At 43.3% G+C, this 17,910-nt stretch overlaps 2 protein-coding genes and 1 long non-coding RNA gene across 6 annotated transcripts; 2 read left to right on the forward strand and 1 right to left on the reverse strand.

The window, feature by feature from the left end:
- The first annotated feature begins 1,380 nt into the window (after nucleotides 1-1,380).
- LOC111070129 lies at nucleotides 1,381-7,782 on the forward strand. Its single transcript, XR_002607320.2, has 4 exons — nucleotides 1,381-1,460; nucleotides 1,574-1,716; nucleotides 7,437-7,459; nucleotides 7,536-7,782. It is a non-coding gene; the product is annotated as an uncharacterized LOC111070129 (long non-coding RNA).
- A 3,623-nt stretch (nucleotides 7,783-11,405) lies between these two features.
- On the forward strand, nucleotides 11,406-17,666 carry LOC111070243 (chondroitin sulfate synthase 1). 4 transcript variants are annotated; one of them, XM_022360651.2, is made up of 6 exons: nucleotides 11,406-11,525; nucleotides 12,468-13,301; nucleotides 13,368-13,508; nucleotides 13,577-13,742; nucleotides 15,577-15,990; nucleotides 16,056-17,666. In XM_022360651.2, exons 2-6 carry the CDS (start codon nucleotides 12,537-12,539, stop codon nucleotides 17,039-17,041), a joined length of 2,472 nt encoding a protein of 823 aa, XP_022216343.2. In that variant the 5' UTR covers nucleotides 11,406-11,525; nucleotides 12,468-12,536; the 3' UTR covers nucleotides 17,042-17,666. The 4 variants fall into 4 exon arrangements, with proteins under 4 accessions (XP_022216343.2, XP_022216342.2, XP_022216345.2 ...); XM_022360650.2 differs by lacking the exon at nucleotides 11,406-11,525 and adding an exon at nucleotides 11,653-11,733; XM_022360653.2 differs by lacking the exon at nucleotides 11,406-11,525 and adding an exon at nucleotides 11,684-11,726.
- On the reverse strand, nucleotides 13,764-15,441 carry LOC111070245 (alkaline phosphatase, tissue-nonspecific isozyme). The gene is made up of 2 exons (XM_022360656.2): nucleotides 14,101-15,441; nucleotides 13,764-14,028 (listed from the first exon to the last, which is right to left on the reverse strand). Exons 1-2 carry the CDS (start codon nucleotides 15,365-15,367, stop codon nucleotides 13,823-13,825), a joined length of 1,473 nt encoding a protein of 490 aa, XP_022216348.1. The 5' UTR covers nucleotides 15,368-15,441; the 3' UTR covers nucleotides 13,764-13,822.
- Nucleotides 17,667-17,910: the final 244 nt, after the last annotated feature.

A 17,910-nucleotide genomic window follows, 5' to 3' on the forward strand; every position in this document is an offset into this window, starting at 1 on the left:
ATTTTGTTCAAAAACCAGAGAGAGAAAAATTTCGTATAGCCGTAACGCATCTTATTATTATATTGTCTTTAGTCAAACCGTTTCATTAGGCCAAGGCGGAGAAGATATTCGCCAATCTTTCACCGGCATTATGGTTGTCTGTCCGTCGGCTGTTTGTGAACAGAACAGAATCTGCTGATACTTTTGAACTGTTGTACAACTGGTGCTTCAGGATCGGGACTTAATTAATTTCATGCATTTATTGTAGATTTCTTCGAGTAACCACTGTAAATTCTTTATAAATTCACTTATCATTAATCAATTTAGAATACACTTGTGATTGAATCGAGTATTTGGTAAGAAGGAATTATTGATCAAGGCTTAGCCCCAGGAATTTTTGAGTAAATTTAATCCATGAACAACCTGTGCATATGTATGTATGATCGGTTCACAGTGTGTACACGTATGTAGTCATAGTACCAATAAAACACATGATCTAATAAATATGCATTCGCTTGACTTGGGTGGAGTTCACATAGATAAGGAGTAGATCGGGAGTCAATTTTTGGGACGTTTAGAAACCTATTCAAATACCATCGTGGCTGCTCGATTGTTGTCGCTGCTGTACAAGTACTCGTAGTAGTACTCTTATTCGTATTCGAATGAAATCGAATAATTAAATACTGGCATAGTCACACCTTGTTGACAATTATTGACAGGCTGATTGGCAAACAAATGAATACTTTGCCATTGCCGTTTCGACCTGTCTGTAGAGGGGAGCGGCCCCGTGGGCGCGTCCATGCTGCGGCACGACAATTCTCCAGGTGAATGTGTAAGATTGGGGCTGTGTTTATGGGTGTGTGTGTGTGGGTGGTAGGTGTTTTAAAGGTAGTTGGTAGGTGGGTGTGGTAGCTACCGAAAGCGTGCGCCACAACCACACAACCGCAGCGGAGAAGAGATCCCAATCTCACATCATCCATCATGGGATAGCCATCTAGCTAGGGTATCCAAGCACTCGGCAGCATTCGCGTTGGCGTGGCGTCGACAGTATCTTCGGGGCTATCGCATGCCATCAGCATCAGCCATCATCTTATAAGTAGAGACTATTACAATTTTCATTCGGATTCGCATTCTCATTTTCACTCAGTGCCATCAATTAATTGAGTTGGCCACACCATTGGCGAGGGGGCACCGGCTTGGCACCCACATTCGACTCTAAGCCCATAAACCCCCACAGCCAACTAACAACTAGGGCTATCAGCCAAATGATATCTGCAGTGGCTTATTTATGTGTCACACCGAACACGCTCACGACATTTGAGCGGAGATGGAGATGCAGACAGAGCCGCAGCCTCAGTGCCAGTCACAGTTCCAGTAAGCCAGTCACACTCATAGTCATCCATTATCCGTAGCTGTCTTTGCTGTGCCTCCTGAGTCTGAGTCTAAGTCCAAATCTAGCTCTGAGTCTGGCTCTGGCACAGGTGCTCTCTCTCCCTCTATCTCTCTGTTATTTGCAGCAAATATGCAAAGCATGTTTAAACTTTATTGATATACATTGTGAATAAACGTTTTCCTAACTTTGTTGTGATTGCAGCTGTCAGTGCACGGCACTCACCGACATCAATTCCACTCCGAGTGCCAGACACGCGACGTGTTACACTCTCAAAGCACTCCCCAGCAGCATTGATCTTAACTTTGTTCAAGCACAACTTTAATTAGATCATGATACTTATACGAGTAAGTACACAATAATTGTAATTCGTGCCAGGTTAGCCGATGATTTCATCTTTCAACACTCGGATAGATTTACACTTGATCTTGATCTATTTACTTTTATCACGTAAAATAAAGTTGTGGGATCGGATTGAAATGAGATTTTACTTGGAACAGAACTTTCTAACGTACATATATTAATATGTACATTAGAGTGGGCCGAAAGTCCAAATTTTTTGAAATTGTAGCCGGGCGTTGATAGAAAGTTAGAAAGGGATTATAAAACAAGGGGAAAACACAATTTTTTAAATCGGTAAAAAAACCGTTCATATACCGTGAATTATAAAGAATTTAAGTGCATAAACTAACTGGCGGTCGGATATGGTTATTTTTTCAGAACATTTCTTCACTTAAAAAAAATTTGGACTTTCGGCACACTCTAATGTATGTACATATGTAGCCATCTCCATAAGATCTTTCAAAGAGAAATGTGTTAACCCTCATTCGATTAATTGATTAGTTGAACTCTGAGTAAAAATCTACAGAATAAAGATCTACAGACCTTTCCTTTCTTGGGCGCCCAATCTGCGCACAGCCGTTCCGCCCACAAGAAATTGCTTCACTTTGTATTTGTCACATCTTCCACTGCACCCACTGTCTCCTTTTTATTCTGCACTCCGGTTACACTTGGTTTGGTTGGGCTCTTCGCTGATTGTTAACTGATTGCATACAAATATGCCTGAGAAGGGGTGAAATCATGATGACACTCGTGTCACCGGCTAATTGCCACAACAAGCTCTCCACAACAAACTCAACGGAGCAAAGCTGGATCGCATTCGCCAATCAGCGCACATAAGGGGATACGGAATAGTTTGAGTTGCAAAAGATCAGAACAAATTTGAACGTTTTGTCTTATCACTCTGGAGTTTATCTGAAGGCGTTATATTGTGGCGAAACGAAGTTCGCCGGGTCCTCTAGTGTACTATAAGCTCACAAAGTTCTTTCTTGTTTTCTCTGGATTTTGATGACAATATTTGAGAGAAGAAGAATTTGGTTCTTATTCCTCGAATTAAAATTGTCAAAAATCAATCCGTTAACCTGCCAGAAAGCAGAGAATACTCTCATTAAACATAGCGATGATTGTGGAACCGAATCGTTTAGCATCCCACCCCACAGATTTCTACGTAAAATTAACACAAAACACAATTTAGTTATTTTTGTTTTTACTCAAAAAGAGATAAGGGGTATATTGTATTTGTGGTAAAAGTGGATGTGTGTAACGCAGAGAAGGAAACTTATCCGACCCCATAAAGTATATATATTCTTGATCAGCATCAATAGCCGAGTCGATATAGCCATGTCCGTATGTCCTTCTGTCCGTCTGTCCGTCCGTCCGTCTGGCCGTCTTGTTGAGCGCCTAGATCTCAGAGACTATAAGAGCTAGGGCAACCAAATTTGGTTTCCAGACTCATGTGATATCACACTGCTACAAGTGTGTTTCAAAATTTCGCCCCGCCACCTTCCACCCCCACAAAGAACGAAAATCTGTGGCAGGCACATTTTTAAAGATACGATAAAACTAAAAACGCAGTATTATAGAAAATGACCATATCTACCAGATTGCCGAATCTGAATAAGATCGGATCATAATTATAGCCAGAATGAAGAAAATAATTTTCAGTTGCTTCCCCCCCCTCCTGCAAGAGACCAGCTACTCATTCTCTTTCTAGCTCGCACACTCTGCCGCGTTCAGTGCGCGAGCGCCCTCTAGCGAAAATGATGTAGAATCTAAATGGTACATGTAGAATCTACATGTTAGATGTAGAATCTACATTGTAGACGTATTTGTGGATAACTGATGTAGCAAAAAATTAAAAATTTTATTTTAAATTCAAAAATTCTAAAATATCATAAGCTCAAAAATGTACATACTGACTGAGTACGGGTGTAAGTAGATTCGCGTCCCCAGAAGCGACTCACACGTTCCTTCTCGTTGATTATGGGGTCTCGCGATCTGACATAATAATAATAAGTACTTTGTAATGTACTCGTATTGTAGGAACAAAACAAAAAAAAAACGAGAAGGAACGTGTGAGTCGCTTCTGGGGACGCGACTCTACTTATACCCGTACTCAGTCAGTATATACATTTTTGAGCTTATGATTTTTAAGAATTTTAGAAAAAAAAAATTTTACATTTTACATTTTTTTGCTACATATGCTATCTACATCTACATATACAATGTATATTCTACATCTTACATGTAGATTGTACATGTTCCAATTAGATTCTACATCTCCTCCGCTAGGGGTTGCTCGCGCACTGAACGCGGCAGAATGTGCGAGCGAGAAGGAAAATTAGATGCGTTGTCGTTGGCGGGCGGGGGGAAGGGAAGCAACTGAAAATTAATTTCTTCATTCTGGCTATAATTATGATCCGATCTGATTCAAATTCGGCAATCTGGTAGATATGGGCATTCTCTACGATACTGCGTTTTTAGTTTTATCGTATCTTTAAAACTGTGCCTGCCACAGATTTTCGTCCTTTGTGTGGGCGGAAGGGGGCGGGGCGAAATTTTGAAATACACTTGTAGCAGTGTGATATCACATGAGTCTGGAAACCAAATTTGGTTTCTCTAGCTCTTATAGTCTCTGAGATCCAGGCGCTCATCAAGAGGACGACGGACAGACGGACAGACGGACAGACGGACAGACGGACGGACAGACGGACATGGCTATATCGACTCGGCTATTGATGCTGATCAAGAATATATATACTTTATGGGGTCGGAAACGTTTCCTTCTCTGCGTTGCACACATCCACTTTTACCACAAATCTAATATACCCCTTAACTCTTTTTTGAGTACGGGTATAAAAAACTGTGGGAAAAACCAGACTAAATTTAATTTTTATGAATTGGAATCGAATATGGGGTGCTTTAAAAACTGGAGCTGGAACCCGGGAAGGGACAACCTGGACTTAACCATACTCGTGGCGTCAACAAATTTGGAACTAATTATAGATGCAGGCGGCATAGCCCAAAAGTGGAAACAGTCCGTTCCAGTTCCAGTTTCACTCCCAACTCGACTTTGGTGGTGACTGCGGGGAAACGGGGGACAAAGGTGGGCGGTCAATTCCAAATGCCGACCAAAGCGGAATAAGATAAACCGAACTGAACCGAACCGGCATGGAGTGGTCATGAATGAAATTTAACCCAAACCCGCTGCTTTCTGGATGGATGTCTGGTTGGTTTGTGGGACGGATGGTTGCATGGATGAATGGATGGATGAGTAAGTGGGTGTCGTTGGCTTCAGCTTTAGCTTTGGTTTTGGCGCGTTGGCGTTGAAGGCAAAGTGTGAAACTAATTTGTCAGCATGAAAATAACAGCCAATAGCCATAAACCTCATAATAATATTCAATAAACATCAGCAAAGTGCGCCAATTAATACTAACCGGAACCGATTTAGCCAAGGAACGTAGAATTAATGAAATGGAATGGCATAAAATGGAAGGAATTGGTGAGGGAAGGAATTGGTGTTTGTGAAGTACCATAGAAACGGAAAGGATGGTGATTAAACGATGACGAACGGAAGGTGCATATTTAACTTTCATTGAATGGAAACAAAATGATGTTGAAATTCATTCATGGAATTTCATGAAAATGGAAGAACAAGAGAAATAGTGTAGATCGGGGAAGAATCATTTACATACATATGTAGATAAAATGCCAAACCTACAAACTGTTGGCCCATATTTAGTTCAGATTATCTTAAATACTCTTGGCCTAACGCATAAGTTATGCCTGGTTTTTGTAAGTAACTTTTTTTCGATCCATTTCATTTTTCAGCATTTTCCAGTCTTTTCCACTCTGCTGCTGGTGCTGCTGCGGTAGCTCCGTACTCGTATCCGCACAATGCACAGTGGGTGCAATTATATGGGGAGAGAGGCCAAAGATACTTCTAGTAGACCGTAGTCAGACGTCCACAACCAGAATAATTGGTTCAGAATTTTTCTTATATGTTATTTTATTCACAATGATAATTTTGTATCCATCAAAAGCGATAAATACTCTTCAATTTTGCCTCTGAAGATAAATTGTTTGAAGGGAAATCAAAAGACCACGACACGGAAGCAGCAGGCTCGTCATATTTTGCAAGCTTAGCTATTCGACATCTTTTTGTCCGTTTTGATGACTTAGAAAAATCCATTTTAGGACGTCCACGACTCGAATTTGAAACTGACTTAAACAGGAAAAAAACTAGGGACAGCAAAAATAACAACAAAACGAAACGGTGAATCAAAAACGTAGGTTAGTTTATAAAATGCTACATGAGCCTCAGCCAGCTTCAGCAGTTAAACTTCACATTTTTAAAATCTGAACATATTAGCAAATAACATGTAAAAAATGTTTGAGAGACGCGGGGGGACAAACACTTAGAAACACTTCAAGGAAAGACTTAACAAAAACAAACACAAAAGCTTACGTGTAAAATAAGCTAAATCTGCATAGCATTGTAAAGTTTGGATAATCAGCTGTTCATTAAGTCAACTGTTGTTTGCAAATTTTTAAATTAATCTTTGATTTTTGGCCTATTGCACACTGTGCAATGGACAAATTTAGTGTCGCATTTCAGCAAATTTGCTACCGTTGTCCACTCCTCTGGCTTGTTGCTTGATTAAAACGTTTCAATTGTAAACGTCTCTCGCAATTTGTCAAGTCCAAGTGGCGTGTTTGTATTGCAGTTGTTGCTTAAGGCGCGTGGCGCGACTTCGAATTAAAAGCAAAAAAAATCCAAGAATGCAGCAGCCAATAGGGGGTTCGGATATGTGAAACTGAGTGCTTTAAATCAATTGATCTGTGATTTTGATTCATGGCTTTATCAGATTTTAATATCATTGCTAAAGATATTTTAGTGCAAAAGCCAACCAATATCCAAAAAAGAGCGAAAAGCTTTTTACGAAAATCCTAAAAACTATTATAGTGGCACCTATCGAATGGATGGATACAAAATAGAAGGACAGTCGTGCTACAAGGACTTCATAAGAATAAACTTTCATGGAATGTTTCATGGACAGGTTGGTGAATGTGTTATCAAATATCTTATTAAATATCTCAAAAATGTAAGGAGTTAAAAAATGTACATACGCAGATATGTATATGAGTTCGTGAAGGTTCCAAATACAACATACTACGATCTATGTATGCCAGTCTTTTATACCCCTTAGGCAATCGCTGAAAAAACAAACATCAGACTCAAATTGCCAATGTTCTTTGCATTTTATGCTCCTTTTAAAAAATAATCACGACTAATGAAAGACAACCACAGCAACACGGCATGGCTTTTGGGGTCGACCACGCCTTCTCATACAAATAGAGAGTGAGAGACCGAGAGGGAGAGACCGCCCCCACATCTGATGATTGACAGAGCGCTTGGGCACGGCTACAACACAATCGAAGCCGCTTCAATCTGGACTTCGAAGTCAACTGAAGCCGAAGTCTTAGCCAGAGCCAGAGCCAGAGACAGAGGCACATACAGAGCCAGCAACTGTCGCCATTTGGTCAGCATGCGCTGGCCATAATTTAACCAAATGTGGTGTTCCAATAATTTTTTTTCTTTATTGGTATTTTAGGCGCCTTATTACACATCGCTATCAAAGAATTATTCAACATTTTTACATTACATTACATTATTTTTTATAATAATCTCCCTCTTCACTGTTTGCTATAATTTTTTTTTTTTCAGTTTTTCATTAATGACTCCGCGAGGTAATCAATTTTTAATTTAATTTACAATTTTATTTACAAAGAAATTGATTTTGATTGTTGCGTTAAAACTACACAGCCTGCGGCTTTCGTTCAGACACAGAACCAGAGGCACAGATCGAATGAGCGAATAGAGATGGAGAGCAGAGACATATGGAGACCCAACCAGACCAGATCGGATCGGACTCCACCCCACCCCACGGCTTTGTGCTTTGGTTTGGCTTAAATCGCATACGATTTGCATGCAATTGACAGTGAAACATGTTTCCCTGGTATAATAAATAAATCAAGAATCGATGTTTGGCTGTTATACATAAAAGCCGAGGCTGTGGATACACTCTAAAAACTTTGACTTAACTTTAGAAATAATGTTATATCTGGATGGTTGGAATGGTTGGAAGTGCCTTTGGTTATGTTATGTGGATCATTACTCTATAAGTCGTACTAGGCTGAAGAGGAGTCACTGGTATCTGGACGATATGATGATCTGATAGAATTCTCATAGATATGATTATTGCCCAGATCTATTAAATTCATCCATCCATTAAATATGTATATTCCCTTTCCGGTAGCATAAAATAGACATATATATTGGATCCAAAATTATGGATTTTCAGCTCACTCTAATGTCTATACTCCCGTATGATGGATGGATGGCTGGAGAGGGCATCGAAATAGATGGAATTCCATCGTGGAAGGTGTTAAATGCAAGCGAGTGCAATTAACATTATCGCTTTTATTAGCCTGAAACGTTTAAAATTCAATTAAAGTTAAATATACAATTTCCATGCTTCCCTATGTCGACATTACATCCATTATACCCGTATTTCATTTCGTGCGATACCCTCTTCAGTTTTATTTTAATTTTATTATACCCGTACTCGAAGAGTTAAGGGTTATATATATTCGATTTGTGGTAAAAGTGAATGTGTGCAAAGCAGACCACGCTACTCATTTTCTCTTTTCACATACTCTGCCCTGTGCAATGTGCGACCTTTGCAGAAAAGATGTAGAATCTACATCAGATGTGGAATCGACATTGTATATGGGAATTTCTCTGAAGTCGAACGGGAGATTCGATGGCATTTCAAGCGGTATAAAGGTCAAAATAAGTCGGATTTTCAAAATCGTTTTACCTTTATGATACATCTCTTGACTAGGCCTATAAGTGGTGCTAAGGGCGATTTCGCACGGGACAAATATGGAAGTGATTTTTGCGCCAATCTATTCAAACTCAGATTTCAGCGAAAGTTTTGGCCATATGGTGATATAAATTTCTATACATGTTGTGCATGGATGTCTCTTAAAAATGGTTATAGTTATACACAAAAATGATTCGTGGTTTTTTTTAAATTGAATTAAGACCATATCCGCACGGGACAAAAATTCCTAGGTTAATAACATTTAAAAATATACCATTAGCCGGGACTAAAACATTTTTCTCGTATTTTTTTAAGATAGTCCAATACGTTAGAAAGATTATGAGAAAAAACTTTTCCCTAGAATGCACTTTTTTATATAAGATATTAGTAATAGAAAATATGGCTAAAGCCAAAAAAAAAAAACCAAAAAGTTAATTTTTGCTTATTTGAATAGGTTTTCACATCAAAGTTATTGAAATATATGTCATTTGGGTAAATTAGTTCTCGTTCATTAAACTTAGACTATAACATCGCAACAGAATTATATGGAAATGTGTTTTTATAGACATGTAGATGTAGATAACATATGTAGCGAAAAAATTTAAAATGTAAAATATTTTAAAATTCTACATAAATCATAAGCCTACTACTACTATACTGACTGAGTACGGATATAAAATTAGAGTCGCGTCCACAAAAGCGACTCACACGTTCCTTCTCGTTTTATCTATTAGCATGTAGTAATGTAAGCTTTGTGATACTCGTATTTTAGATCGTAAAATCATGACGCATTTCAGTTGGATTTTCATCGTGGAACTAGAGATAAACTATGGACGTGGCACCTTCACGAGGAGCAGATGGAAGGTGCGATGGAGGGTATATTTTAAATGCCGATGGGCAAACACATGTCCACTGCTGGCAGCTCCTTCCATAGGGGGAGGCAGTGATCGGCCCAGCAGGTAAATGATTAATGTGCATTTAATTGGCGGTTGACCGAATGAGCGCGAACGCGATGGCATGGGCGGTGGCGATAGAGAACAAGTCGGCGCGATAAATTCGATAAGCTAAACTGTGGGCTGCTAAATGTTTCCATTTATTAAATATTAAATGCGAGGGCTGCTATTTAAGTTCACTTTTAGAACATTAGGATCCAATAGTCATTTGCATTAAAACAGAGTTTTTGGGTACCGAAACATTGAATCTGCCCTTCAGATATGTGCTCACATCTAATAGGATCGTTTTTTTCCCCATATATAAGCAAAAAAAAAAATTGAGTGGTCAACGTTTTTTAAGTGTTTCAAAATAGGGTTTCATATTTCTGGACAGTCTTGTAAGAAACAATAAAACCATATTCAACCATCAAAGTTGGTTTTTTCTTAGTTAGGCCAGAAACATAAATAGCAACCTACGTATATAACCATCCGCAGAGGCAACAACGGAATCGCAATCGAGCAAACAAGAAAGAAATTCCAACATCAGGGGCCGAAGCCTTACAAACCCTTGCAGATTAATTATTCCAAGGGTAGCCATATAATATGCATAAATACATACATTTTTACATAGTCGTACGATGTCAAGTTTAGCAGAAAAAGTTTTAAGTCTTTCCTTCCTTCGAAATATGTACATATGTCTCATTACTTTAACTTACCTTTAGAACAGAAAAAAGGACTCACAACAAATTTTTGCTCCACAACTGAACAACTGAAACTTGTTCTTCACTCAAAGATCTGTATAGATGATCTTAGCTTCAGTGATTCGGAATTTCAATGTACAACTCTTCTACTCAGATCTGGTACCCCTCGAAAGGGTATAACTAGCAAAACGACAGCAAAATAGGTAGATAAATAAATAAATAATGTAAACAGCATCGCAGAGATCGCGGCTCATTTGCATATCAACTTTTCACATTAAATGCAATTGAGAGGTTTTCTCACTTTAGCATCATTTTAAAAATTCAATAAGCCACCGTCACCGCCTCCAACCGCAACGAACGGAACAGAACCACGATCCGGGAACTGGGAACCGGGGGCTAATGTATCTATTGCTATTCAATTTAAGCAAAAAATGTATGATGGCATTAAGGCTTAATGATTAAGCTAATGTTATATGCAAAACTCGCTTACATGCAAATGCATGTAAAATGCAAAACTAAATAGTGTTAGTCGTAGTTTACACGAAACACAACATAACCCTGCCCCTTGCCAAAGTACCAGTCACTGTCCATACTTCCGTACAGCCATTAATCCGTAATCTGTACATCATATTTCCCCAGACATTTTCATAGGTAACCGTATCGTATATACGATGTTTTACTGTCCGTTTGGGAGAATTTTGTGAGAATCCTGCCTGAATGAAGACATGAAAACAAACCTGAACAGACGATGATGACAATATTCGCAGCGAGAGTGGAGTGCAGTGTGACCGCGGATATACCAGACCCTCAAAAATATACCGAAATATACCTTCTCATTTTCATATACCGTAAATAAACCAAGGAAAATCATAACATGTATCAATTTTGATATTCGGACTAATATTACAAGATAGTTAGGACTCTCTTCACTGAACATATAATTTTATCAAATACGTGAATAAATATACTTTTTATTTCAAGCCGAAGTCAATCGCTGCTCACACATAGCTTCTCCTAGAAGGGCTGGAAAGTCGATTTTATTTTTTGTTTAAGCCTTACTTTGTAAGCATTCCAACAAAAAGGTGTCCTCAAAGCTAGCCAACCTTGTAGAAAATTTATTTATATATTGGATAAAATTATATTTTTGGTGTTGAGAGTCCTAGTTAACTGGAAACCTTAAACCGAATATCATAATCGAGGAATATGATTATTGATCATGGACCGAGACCGATTAAAGCATGGGCTATTATGAAACTTTAACATTTAAAGCGCAACTGAGGTGAAAGATATCCAGGTAATTTAACTTTGTAATTAGATAGGAAGGATAGGATGGATCTACAGTGGTGAAGCCGCAGAGATCTTGAGGGATTTGATGGAGAATTTAATTAAAATCAGCTGATTTTTCGAGGATTTATCGATAACGCTCAAAAAAGTGGGCATATATTATATACAAACACGAGTATTATGAAACTTGAAGAGTTTTAGCGCAGTTCAGGTAAAAGGTATCATAGTTTTTTTTATTAAATGAGTGACTCTGGCGACTTAGCGCATTCTGGATATTTAAAAAGATTATTTGTTCTTGTACTTTTTTTTCTGCGTTTAAAAGTGAAATTATACAAGAGATGGACATTTTGTAATAACAAGTTATACATACATAAAACAACAAATGTGTGCTTGTTTATTTGCATGCGAGTGTGTTGTGCTCTCTTATTATCTTTTTGTTTCGTGAATTGCGTGAATAGTGGAATCGTTGTAACGACCTTTGTGAACTTAGCGTCGTAACAGCAGCAACAGCAACAAAACCTAATAATAATAAACCGCGTGTGTGCATTCGCCTGCCAATCTACGCGTAATCGTAACTGCGGGTCTGTGGGTCCGGGTGTCTGTGTGTGTGCGACGGGGAACTGCGAAGCCCAGACAGATACACGCCGCGCCGGCCAAGTGTCAACAGTTGCGTACCTTGCATCCATGCATGCAGATCTTCCTTATAATTATTCACTGAAATAATTGCGACGGGCAATATTTTATTTGATATTATTAGGATTCAGTGGCACTTGAGCGCTCGGTTCGATTAAGAATTCACGTGCAGAAATTATTTGGCGGTAATTTTTGCCCATACAAAATGTAAACATAATCAGGTGTGCTGTTGAATAAACGTATGGCATGCGCCACGAGCCATCATTTTGCATTTCCCTTTCAAACCAAAATCAAAATTAACATTCCCCTCTTTCTCTAGCACAAAAAATTAGAATCCCATGTGCGTCGTTTGCTGAGGGCCGAGTACACCCATATAAGAGCCGCCACCATGTTGCAGCACACGATGACCAAGCGCAAAACGCTGATCTTTGCTTGCTTTGGTATTGCGCTGGGCCTCTGCATCGGCACCGTGCTGAAAAACTACCGCGCGCTGGAAATCGTGAAGCGGTGCAATCTGCGTCCGACGAACCTCAAGACACCCAACGAGATAATTGGGCTGGAGGACGAGGACACTATACAGAACTCGCAGCGGAATCTCGTGTTCGTTGGTGTGATGACGGCCAAGAGTTTTCTGGAAGGACGGGCGAGAGCCGTGTATGATACGTGGGGCAAGGAGGTGCCCGGTCGCATTGCGTTCTTCAGTTCGGAGGGCAGCTACTCGGAGGAGCTGCCAGTGGTGGGGCTGAAGAACGTCGACGACCGCTATCCGCCGCAGAAGAAGTCCTTCATGATGCTGTATTACATGTACGAGCACTATATCGACCGCTTCGAGTGGTTTATTCGGGCCGACGACGATGTGTACATGGAGCCGGACAAGCTGGAGCGCTTCCTGCGCTCCATCGACAGCTCCAAGCCGCAGTTCATCGGCCAGGCGGGCAAAGGCAACAGCGAGGAGTTCGGCCTGCTCTCCTTGGAGTTTGACGAGAACTTCTGCATGGGCGGGCCGGGCGTGATTCTTAGCAGCGAGACCCTAAGGCGCGTGGCACCTCACATACCTACCTGTCTCAAGAATCTCTACAGCACGCACGAGGACGTGGAGGTGGGCCGTTGTGTCCAGAAGTTTGCCGGCATACCCTGCACTTGGAACTACGAGGTAGCCGATCACACCCGTCTCCATTACTTCCGTGCTGTTTCCCGCTAACTTATTTCGCCCATTTAGATGCAGTACATCTTGCGGCACAACTCCAGCGGACGCAACGCATACACGGGCAAGCTGAAGCGCAAGGAGATACACAACGCCATCACCCTGCATCCCATTAAACAGGCGCCGCTCATGTATCGCCTTCACTCGTACATACAGGTGCGTAGGACACATGTTCCACACATCACACATTGCAGTTTACAGCCCGCTCTCTCCCCACCAAGCAGGGCCTGAAGGCGGAGGAGATGCGGCAAGAGTCTCTGCTGCTGCATCGGGACATCAAACGCATGGCCAAGTATCTGGAGGTGCCCGACGACAGCATCTACATGCTACCCAGCATCTCGCCGGACAGTGATTCGGGAAAGAGACACTTTCAGGATCACAATATACTAGGTACGTCCCGTCGCCATAGTACATTTTCTTCATTAAACATTGTATTTGAGAGAACGCTAAAACCAAAGAGAAAAAGAAACTTAGAAAGATGTGTCGACTTTTCGCTGAAGCTCGCATGGAGTGGCGCCTGAATCTAGTCCCGCCGCATAGCCCATTAGGTGGGGCAGCAGATTTTGTTCCATGATGCCGCTAAAAAGATGCGACTTAGGACCCATGGCAAAGACGGCCACGTCCTCGCCCGAGTGGACGCCCTTACGACCGTGAATGTAGCTGGGTGTGAAGGAAGCTGCAAGATAACAAAGAAGGAGAGCTCAATTATTGAAGCAACGATCTCATGGATGATTCAGGGGCCACGTACTTTGACTAAGAGTCTTTCCTGGATTTTCGCGGCGGCCGTCTTTGCCGTGGCTCTGCCACTTGCCAATGGCGTAGTTCAGGGTGCTGTACTGAACACCATTCACGTCCCGCTGGAGCTGGTCCATGCCCAGGATGGGGGTGCCGCGCTTCGCTGAACCAGACATGGTAAGACTGTGCGAGTGGTCGGCAGTGACCACGATGAGCGTCTCCCTGGGATCGGTCAGGCGGAGGGCCATATCAATGGCCGCATCAAACTCGAGCATTTCGTCCAGGGCATACCCGACGCGCGTCTCATGGTGGCCGTGGTCGATGCGACCGCCCTCGATGAACACAAAATAGCCGTCGGCATGCTCCGATAGGCGCTCGATGGCCACGGCCGTCATCTCGCTGAGGCTCGGCTGCTCTTTGTGTGCGGCCAGGTGATAGGCCATGTTGCTGTCGCTGAACAGTCCCAGCATGCTACCATTGGAGCTGACGCAGTCGCGCAGCTCACTTAGCGAGCGGGCGAAGCAGCCTTCCGGATTGACCGACTGCCAATGCTGCACCAGATCCCGGCCATCGCGTCGCTCGAGACTGAACTTACCCAATCCGCCACCCAGGATCACCTTGAAGTGCCGGCCCGGCTGCTCATCCACCAGCTGGCGGGCGATCTCAAGCTCGTCGCTGCGTCTGGCCACGTGGGCAAATGCCGCCGCTGGACTGGCATCGGTCACACGCGTCGTCGTCACCAGCCCCGTGGCCTTGCCCGCGCGATGGGCCCACATGCTGAGGGACTCGACTATCTCGCCGTCGGCGCTCTGGCCAACGGTGCCGCTGCTGGTCTTAACACCGCCCAAGTAGGCAGTGGCCGTGCAGGCCGAGTCCGGGGACTGCTCGTTGGTGCAGTAGGTCTTGCACAGGCCGGAGTAGGGAAACTCCTCGACGGCCAGTTTACTCTCCTCGCCGCTGCGTCCTTGGCGCTGGCCCTTCAAGATGCGCGCAGCTGTCAGCGTGGTGATAGACAGGCCATCGCCCAGCATCATGATGATGTTCTTGGCCCTACGCCCATCCGTGACCGTGTCCTGGGTGCGATCCAGTCGAGCCGCCACCTGATCGCACGCCTGCCTCAGCCAATAGCTGGCTGTTAGCTCCTCCACGGCTGGTCCACCCCTTGTCGTTGGCTGCTCCCTCCCCTGATTCATGAGCCGTGGGTCATCGGCACAGAAGGCCAGTGGCAGCGACAGGAGAGCGAGCGGTAGCAGTATCTGGCCCAATTTTTTAGGTGGCATCTTCCAATAATTTTACTCGTGTACACTGGGAATTCTGTTTTGACTGCCTGCCAATCAGTCGTCAGAGATTCAGAGACACAGCCCCAAAACAAGCAAAGCCTCCTCCCTTCCAGCGGCGTCATTTGATACGACGTCCAATTAGCATTCACTCAATTTCCTCCACTTATCATCCACTCGATCATTAATTTTGTGCTTTCGTTTTCCAATAGGAATCAGCCCGGAACTGAACAAGTTTGTGCCTGGGAGCACGGACGATCTGCTCGACTGGTCGTTCATAGCACGCAGCCTTTACTCGGCCAGCTCGGCGAATCCCAAGCAGAAAATCGTCTCGTCGATGCGCGAGGGACTCGAGGATGTGATCACCGAAGTGATGGAGAACATCAATAACTATTCAAGGCAGCGTGGACGGGTGATTGAGTTCCGGGAGCTGTTGTATGGCTACCATCGACTGGATGCCCTTCATGGGCAGGACCTCATACTGGATTTGCTGCTCATCTACAAGAAGTATCGGGGCAAGAAGATGACTGTTCCCGTCCGCAGACACCTTTACGTGCAGCGTGCCTTCACGGGCATCTTTGTGAAGGAGTTCGATGAGGATTTCTACAATGTCACCCTGCAGCAGAGTGAGTTTCGTTCTGCAAATCCGCATCCGCCAAGCAAATTATTCTTAATTCTGAACACCTTTCAGGTCTGCTGGGCAGCATCCTACACAGTGGAATGGCGCGCCTTAGCAGCCACTTTACGATGGCCAGCGGCCTGCTGCCTCAAGCAGAGGACAAGATTGTGTTCGTGCTACCGATCTCCGGACGACTGGGTACTCTTGACCGTTTTCTGCGCACCTACGAGCGCATATGCATCAATGCGGAGCAGCACTGCGACCTCCTGGTGGTGATATTTGGAGCTCCAGAGGAGCTGGGCGAACACCTGCAGCTCTTGACCCATCTGCGGGGCCGTCACGTCCACCAGCAGGTGAACTGGATCCAGCGCAGTGGCCCCTTCTCCCGCGGTGTGGCCTTGGATGTGGCCGCTCGCTCCTCCTACATCCAGCCCGCGGATATCATCCTGTTCATCGATGTGGATATGATCTTCGAGGCAGCTACGCTGCAGCGGGTGCGGATGCACACGCAGCGCGGTCGGCAGGTCTATCTGCCCATCGTGTTCAGTCAGTACGATCCGCAGCGTCGCTCAGATGGCACGGGAGACTTGCCGCCGCCCATCGACGATGAAAACGGATACTTCAGGCAGTTCGGTTTCGGCATCTGCGCCATCTATAAGTCGGACATACTGGACGAGGACATCAATGGCTTCGACAAGGACATCACCGGCTGGGGTCTCGAGGATGTCAAGTTTCTCGAGAAGATTGTGCGCGTGGGCACACGCCAGCAAGGCTTCCTTTCAAACACCGCAGAGCTGCCACTGAACTATAACGAGGCCGCCGAGCAGTGGCGTCGCCTCAGCGTATTCCGTGCCCCGGACCCCACCCTCGTCCACGTCTACCACGACATCAGCTGCGACATACAACTGGAGGCCGCCCAGTACAACATGTGTCTGGGCACCAAGGCCAACTCTTTGGGCAACACCCGGCTGATGGAGCAGCTATTCTACAACAGCCGCGATGACTTCCGCTTCATCGCAGACTTCAACAGGCAGAAGCAGCAGCAGCAGGCCAGATGATTGACCCCTATCCATATACCCCCTGTTGGCATATATAGTATTATATAGTACTAGGGGGCAAGCCCCCTTTTATGAAAATCGGTCCAGCCATTTGGGAGGAGTTCAGCCACAAACACCGTGACACGAAATTTTTATATATATAGATTTTTGTCCTAGTGTGTCTGTGTGTGAGGGGCGCACATACTGCCAGTCCTTAATCTCCAATGCCAAGACTAAGCGAAAAGCAGCAGCTAGATTTGTAGATAGAAGAATAGTCCAGAGTGGCATTTGGAGTCCTAAAGTATGTCCTGCTCATGATTCCAGGCCGTTGATTTTAATTTAATTTTAGAAGCAACGAATATCGGATTAATACCGGCGATTTGCTCCAATGATAATAAAATATTTAAAATCTAGAACTATAAGAAAAATATTACGTAATTGAAGAACACACTAAAAATTATTTGAAAACGTATATCCCATAACAAAAGAGGAAGAATAGTTGTCAGTCTTATTCTTAAGTGATTGTTCAACAATAAACGCTAAAACAGAAACCGATGCCTCAACCACTGAAGAGTGGTAGGGGAGAAGTGCGGGTTTGAATGGGTGAGGGCTACAGCCAATAATAAATATCAGAACAAAACGGCAATATCAGAGGTTTTTTTGAATTAATTATCGTTTTACAATTGTTGGCTATTGTGCATGATCTATGTAGCTAAGCCAATGGCTAACCACCTGGGGTCACGTGCGGTGAACATGGTCCCGCATGAACGATAAAATGCACATTGCCATTTCGAATTTTGAGTTTTTCCACATTCTGGGGACCTCAAACAAGATCTGCGAGATCTGTCGCCGTGTTTTCCATAATTCCATTGGAGAGGATTTTTGTAATT

Source organism: Drosophila obscura, unplaced genomic scaffold (genome assembly GCF_018151105.1).
Source record: "Drosophila obscura isolate BZ-5 IFL unplaced genomic scaffold, ASM1815110v1 contig_28, whole genome shotgun sequence".
Classification (NCBI taxonomy): Eukaryota; Metazoa; Arthropoda; class Insecta; order Diptera; family Drosophilidae; genus Drosophila; species Drosophila obscura.

Excerpts from the sequence above, each read along its gene's own strand:
- LOC111070245 (XM_022360656.2), bottom strand. The coding sequence starts at position 15,367 with ATGCCACCTAAAAAATTGGGCCAGATACTGCTACCGCTCGCTCTCCTG. Across the intron at positions 14,029-14,100 it reads AGGAAAGACTCTTAGTCAAA|CTTCCTTCACACCCAGCTAC; the intron begins GTACGTGGCCCC and ends GTTATCTTGCAG.
- LOC111070243 (XM_022360651.2), top strand. The coding sequence starts at position 12,537 with ATGTTGCAGCACACGATGACCAAGCGCAAAACGCTGATCTTTGCTTGC. Across the intron at positions 13,509-13,576 it reads GCCTTCACTCGTACATACAG|GGCCTGAAGGCGGAGGAGAT; the intron begins GTGCGTAGGACA and ends CCCACCAAGCAG. Across the intron at positions 13,743-15,576 it reads TCAGGATCACAATATACTAG|GAATCAGCCCGGAACTGAAC; the intron begins GTACGTCCCGTC and ends GTTTTCCAATAG.